Below are 6,741 nucleotides of genomic sequence, written 5' to 3'. Positions count from 1 at the left end.
AGTCTGGCTTTTTCCATCTGCACCACTGCATAAGAAATACCTACACTCATTTAGATCCAACGTGAACAAACAGATGTATATATAACTTTTGTAGCCTTGTAATAATCCCAGTGAGTAGTATGCACTCTTCATTTTTGTAACACACTTATGGCCATTATTAAGCTTTAGTTGGAAATCTGTTTTGTTCATAAACGTCAAAGATTTTTTTGGCTTTTTAGATTATATTCATCACAGCCTGATGTTAAAACCTCTAAAGTAATAGTACATTTYCTTTCTGTGATTGTAGCCATTACTTTATCCATCCACTGTTTATTCCCAGTGATATCTAAAGGAAATTTAGATAAACCAATTAACTTATGTTTTGTTTTTGAATTGTGGCAGGAGAACCAAGGTCAGGACATTAATCCGGGATAGATAACAGACCGTCAAATAAATAACTTCTGTTTTTATTTATTCCTTTGGTCAAATTTTTTTTTTTTTACTGCAGAGTACTGGTGGATAAATTTGATCCGATGCAYTAGAGATAAGAGTGTGGCTTCCCAGAAAATTAGCAACAAAATCGTACAATGTTGAATCAGAAGGAAGCGAGAAATTCAGAACATGAGCCTGCAGCTGTCATAATACAAAATGTTTTTTTTAAATTCTCTGGCAGTTGTATTTGTCTAAGGGGAGTAAAAGAAAACAAATGAAAATGCTTTCACATATTACCGCATGATCAGTGTTCCGCTATACCTGAGAAAAAGTGTTTTTTTTTTTTTACTTTCAGGGCTCCAAAGCTTTAACTTTAAATGTGTTGTTTTAAGTTGGAAAAAGCACAAAAAGGTTCGTCTGTTGCACAAGAAGATCTGAGCAGCGACGCTTTGCTGCTCCCTGGTGTTTGCTCTGTGTCAAGATTTGCTCGTGTTAACGACCCCGACAGCCTCTGCACTTCAGTTAAAAGTTCCTTTAATTTCAAAACACAGCATTCAAGCTTCAACATGACCACAGCCTTTACAAGAACATTACAAAATTATGTATAAAAAACAGGTCTATTACACAAAAGAAGAAGAAAAAAAAAGACAAATCTATTCATATTTACATTAATTCTTTAAAAAGTAAAATAAAGGAATGCCTTAAAATGAATCACAGGCCTTCTAAAGAAAGAAAAATAAAGATTTCAGAGTCGGAAATGTTTTGTAATCATCTTTACCTGTACATTACAAAAAGATCAATACTACTACTACAAAAAAGAAAACAAAAACCCAGACTGCATCAGTGAATTATCAAAGGGAAAAAAAAACATTGTTTTGAAAAACTCAGGCTCATTTTTTGTTTCACAGCCACTCGGGAGCCGTTGGTTGAAAAAAAAAAACATCTAAAAAGTTACTGAGATACTAAAAGATTTGTGCTTAAGTTGTTGGCACAGTCTCAACATCACTTCTTACAACAGATCACATCTTAAGAAGCAAGCAGAGGCAGCTGAAATGCAAAACAACTCACTCCACATTTGAAGGTTCGTCATGCTGCAACAGATTATTTTCATAAAAAGAATTTCAATTTTTTATTTATTTATTCACAGAAAGTTGAAGATTTCACAATCCTTTCACAGCACCCACTACTTTCTCTGAGTGTTATATAAATGCTAAAACACATTTGAGGCACCGCATTGCAAATGCATTACATTTCTCCAGAAAAACCTCTAGAGAAAAAGCCATTTTTTAATCAAGTCAAAACTCCTACTGGGATGACTACTGCTGCATTGTGTGTGTGTGTGTGTGTGTGAACAGTTTGAACCATAGAGAGCATTACAGGCAGTCAAGAAGCTACAGGGAACTGAAACTTATTCTTAAACCCTTAAAGCGACCACACACTTATMTTTTTCACAGTCATCTACTGGAAAAATAAATTACAACTTGTTAGTTTCTTTCAACCAAATAAAACATGTGTCAGGTCAGAGCTTCACAAGTGAGCAACTACTGCTGTGAAAACGGGGCTCATTGTAATTGTTTTTTTTTTTTTTTAAGTCAACCAATAAGAAGAAAGAAACAAGACTGTGGTCAAACATGCAATACCACAGGAAAACTGGTCCCAGACAACAGATTTAAGACAGAATGCCACTATAAGCCAAGTGTGTTGGATGTGCCACAAGTACAGTACGATTCAAGCTCCAAGAACAGTAGAGTCTTAACAAGCTAAAGTTAATCTAAGCAATGGAACAAGTAGATCTAAGCTGAGTGTGAAAGACCACATCTACAGATTCCAGAGTAAACACAGAGTATGTTGCAGTACTTTAACCGCCATGTTTGATATCATCATGAATTATAGCTAAAAAAAAAATCGTTCAAGTCCATTGGATCAGCTCAGGAGTTCGGTTGCAGCACCCTTAGTGAYCCTTGCAAAGATAAACAATGAACAATGGAGTGTATATCTGTACTTCTGACTCACAGTTCGCAATCTGATGCAAGTCCTCTGGTTGTTCTTCAGCCAAGCAGGAGAAAGCATGTTTGGTTCACATAAACTGATACAGAGAAAACAAGCAGGAAGCAGAAGAAACGGGACTGATCAGTTGAGGAGAGACTTCAGAGATGTGCAGCGCTGCAGACTGGTGGAGAGCGGAGAGACTCAATGAGCAGGAGGGCTGTTGGGATCGGGTCGACTGTTGGGATCGGGTCGACTGTTGGCCAGGTACTTTGCCCGCATGCTGGAGGTGTACTATAAACAGAACCAGAAGAAAATAGGTCATTGTTTTACTCTTTATACATAGATATATAGAAAAAGGTAAAAAAAAAAAAAAAATCTGGTCTAACCCCCCCCCCAAAAAAACCTACTAAATCTAATGTAGGATTTTCTCATTCAACAGCAACACACTGTTTCATGGACAGAAAGATTTTTGGAGCTCTTATGAATGAAAAAGATGCATGAATTTCACTAAATCTTGAATAGATTACTGTAAAGAACTATAAAAATATACAAAGGTATAAGGAAAAACAACAAAACACTAAAAAGAGAAAATCCTGCACAGACCATCTTTCTACWKGAAMATCAAAATCACAGAAAAATTTACAGGAGACAAATAAAAGGAACAGTCAATATAACCCTGCTGTAGTTTGAATCGTTTTTCTTCCTGCTGTGTGCAGACCGACAGAGCCAGACATTTATATACAGGTGGAACGGATCCATGCATGTACAGATGTGAGGAAAACGAGCATGACAGGGGCTGCATTTCACTCCTGTGGAGACGACCATCTTGGATGCATTTAGGTTTAGATGTATTTTATACCATGATAAAAAAAAAAACCACACCAGAACTTCCTCTTTTCAATATCAACTTAAGTGCGTAATGCCGTAATTCATGGTCTGCATGATTTTATTACTTATACTACAAGAGAGAGAATGGTAGAATCTTACACATTGTTATTGTGGTGGCACTCTAGCCAGGTCTCTATTTTATTCTCAAGACCAGATATTCAAAGTTCTGGTTTTGTCTGGATCTCTGACATGCTGGACTTGTAATTATTTCCATGAGATCAAGAAAATAGCTGCAACGGTCTTTTGTGTAAAACTACTGGCTGCATTCAAATGCCTCCAATAAAAAGCTTTTATTTTGAAAATGTCAACGTTGTCACCTGGACTCCATGTGGCGAGGATGAGAAGAGGAGAGGGATGACAAAACAAGATGGAGAAACACTTCTCTGTGTTTCTGTGTGAATGTTTTTCTCTGTATTAGAGAAAGAGTCCTTCCTCCACCTCCACTCACTCTGCCTGCAGCTAATGTTAAGTTCATTAATGGTTAAAAAGAAGTCGGACCAAAAAAAAAAAAAAAGGTTTTTGCTGAATTAAATGTGACCTTATGCTTTCACCCATGCATTATTTCAACAAAATAAACTTTACATTATAAAGTCATTCATAYTGAGGACCAAAAGTGCAACAATTAGATAAAGAAAAAATTTTGTTAGACATTTATTTTGTGATATAAACTGAAAATTCACARTAAGTTAATGAGTACTTATATTTTTATGCATTTAAATATTAAAACAATTTATATAGCCGATAAAAAATAAAATGTGAAATCATGTTTTTAAAAAAATATTATTCAGTATTTCATACTTCTGGTTTACAATAGTTTTTCCTCAACGATTTAAGAGAGGAAAAACTACTCACTTAGTAGTTTTTCCTCACTACTAAGTGAGGAGTGAGGGGCACAGTGACAGAAAACAGTGACTGATCTGCATAATCAAATATTAGAAAATATTCAATGAGCCACAATCAATTCATGATGGGCCATGGCACAGCAAAAATGCKAAATAATTTAACAATGAAACACAGCATGATTTTAACATAATTTAAAACTGAAGTGATGAGTTATCTAATTATAATTGACCAGAATACCAAAACAAACATAAAAGCATTCTTTTTTTTATTGGCTTCTTAAGYGGAAGYGCTCATTTAGTTATTGAATTGGAGCATTTTTGGCCCTCRATAACAGTACTCAAGAAAATACAAGTCATAAAAATGCTGGAAGGGATTTATAATTTCACCACTGATTCATACGCCACAGTGACTCAGGGAAGAGTTGCAGCCTCACATGTTCCTGTTGGTTTGGGAGGGGGGGAGGCAAACATGCAGCCTGGGGGGTGGGGGGATGGGATACAAACATCAGATTAGACACCAGGTAGGACAGCAGGGAAGAGAGGGCGGGGTACATGAAGGGGGAGGTTTCCCTAAAATCCCACCGCTGGGACCTTAGAATGGGGTCAGCAAAGCCAAAACTCTGGGAGGTGACACAGAGGGAGGACAGGCCAGCAGGTGTGGGGAGGCGGGCGGGCGGCCATGTTCTGTACCTGTTAGTAAAGCAGACGAAGTTACCAAAACGATCTTGAACTCTCCGAGGGCTTTAACTGCCAGCAGTGACCGCTGTTACTGTCCGCGGCAGTCAAATACAACTGGATGGGTTCGCAGAGAAAGAACGACAAGAAGAGAGTACAGAGCAGATGCACAAAGCAGTGTCCAGGTCCAAGCAGACACACAGACACGAGGGAGAGCAGGGTTTCTAGAGGAGGGGTCAAGGCCGGGGCGTGTCGGRGGCTAAATAACTCAGTTCAACCCTAAACTCCTTACCGGGAACGAACCGAAACAATCCTGAACACAGGRGTGAACCTCAGAGGTCTGTTTAATGAAGCTTAGTCAGAAAAACAGCATGGCTCTCATGTTTGATGGATATGAATGATTCCTAAGGGCTGAGGGGCAAAATACTACACCACACCTGCTTAAAGGTCACTACAGTTGCTGTCACTTATTAAGATATTGGAGGATAATGATGTATAACAGTCTGCTGGTACAAAAAAAAAAAAAGAAAACCAAAACTTACAGAGGGAGGAGGAGACTCGCGTCCGATCAGTGGCGTGTTTTCACAGCGAGAGTTCTGGAAGTTGGAGTTCTGAGCCCTGCAGAATAAAACACACACACATCAAATACACAACCTCATCTATAAGGTAGCCCTCAAAAATCTAAACAACCAGTTTAAAATGCAGGTCGTCGCGAGGTAAAAAAGGAGACAATAATGCATCAGTTCAGAATTTTTTCAACTATTGCTGCTGTCAGATGGAAACCTTGCATCTCCAAAAATACACTTTTTCAGGAAGTTAAATGTAAATTCATACTATTTAATCCAAGTTGCTATTTTAGATAGCGTGACTGGAAATGTAAAAATGAAACCTCCAACAGACAYGATCACTAGAGCTGATTTTCATAAGAAAACAATTACAAAGTTTCGTCAGAGTAACAAGAAAGCTTTAAGACTCAGATGAAAATGCAAAAGTTTTAGAATTCTTCATTTGGTGACGCTCAATTTTAAAATTGYGACCCAAACATTACAACTACAGTAGGCTTCAGCAGACACATGAGGCCGCTAAGGTTTGGGAGAGATTAGCCAGGCCTGGATATCTTCTTCTGAAGAAAATATTTTTTGCAAACCTAATCTTTAGTTCACTAGAATAGAGGAGATTTTTACTAAACAAGTACTTGGAAATCCCTGCAGCTCCTTCCATGCTGCTGTCACTCTGCACAGTGTCAGTCTTRCTTTTTCATCAGTTTCAGAAAAAAGTCCTGTTTTTTTTTTTTTTTTCGTTTCTCCAATTTCAGATGGATGGCTTTGGTATTGAGATCAACATGGTATTAGTTTAACATGATGCATATTTATGCCACAAGTTTACTACCGCTGTTTTACCCTGGAGACTTMATTTTCTCTTAATGCAGCAAAATAAAATCTTGTTATTCACATCACAAAATGTCAGTAGTGTAAATTTTCGTATGTGTGCACATATTGATTTTAAGGTTTCCACTAAGGTTTTGCACAAAGTTAGAAACTGAAGTATCCCCATCCCCCAGTATCATTAGCATGAAGCCTCAGAGAGCTTTGGGTTTCACAACCATCACAGCTGGAGAGAAACAGCTGCATCTGCTGACTATGGGGGGAACTAAGCTTCTCTCTGGGGTCACATAAACTTCCTCTTGACAACAAGAGGAAATAATAAAAAAAAAAAAAAAGAAAAAAGAAAAAAAGAAATCTCCCTTAATGTGCAGAGTTAAGAACATGGCATGCAAATGCATAGTCAACCACTTCTGCTTTCAGTTACAGTCTCTTGTTGCATTGTTTTAGGCAGGTGGGACCTTACATGTACTCTGTGACCGGAGCGTTGCTGACGGTGTGGGCTGTGGGAGGAATGGACGTCTCGCTCCCGTAGCTGCTGCCACAGCTGTACA

At 38.0% G+C, this 6,741-nt stretch overlaps 1 protein-coding gene across 1 annotated transcript in view; it reads right to left on the bottom strand.

Moving 5' to 3' along the window:
* Window positions 1-928: 928 nt before the first annotated feature.
* ttyh3a (tweety family member 3a) overlaps window positions 929-6,741 on the bottom strand; it is a 23,198-nt gene continuing 17,385 nt past the window's right edge. The window contains 3 exon segments of the mRNA XM_017306337.1: window positions 929-2,691; window positions 5,348-5,423; window positions 6,654-6,734. Of these exon segments, the coding sequence (XP_017161826.1) occupies window positions 2,602-2,691; window positions 5,348-5,423; window positions 6,654-6,734 (247 nt within the window). The 3' untranslated portion in view covers window positions 929-2,601.

Source organism: Poecilia reticulata, linkage group LG8 (assembly GCF_000633615.1).
Source record: "Poecilia reticulata strain Guanapo linkage group LG8, Guppy_female_1.0+MT, whole genome shotgun sequence".
Classification (NCBI taxonomy): Eukaryota; Metazoa; Chordata; class Actinopteri; order Cyprinodontiformes; family Poeciliidae; genus Poecilia; species Poecilia reticulata.
This window is presented reverse-complemented; position numbering and strand designations above follow the sequence as displayed.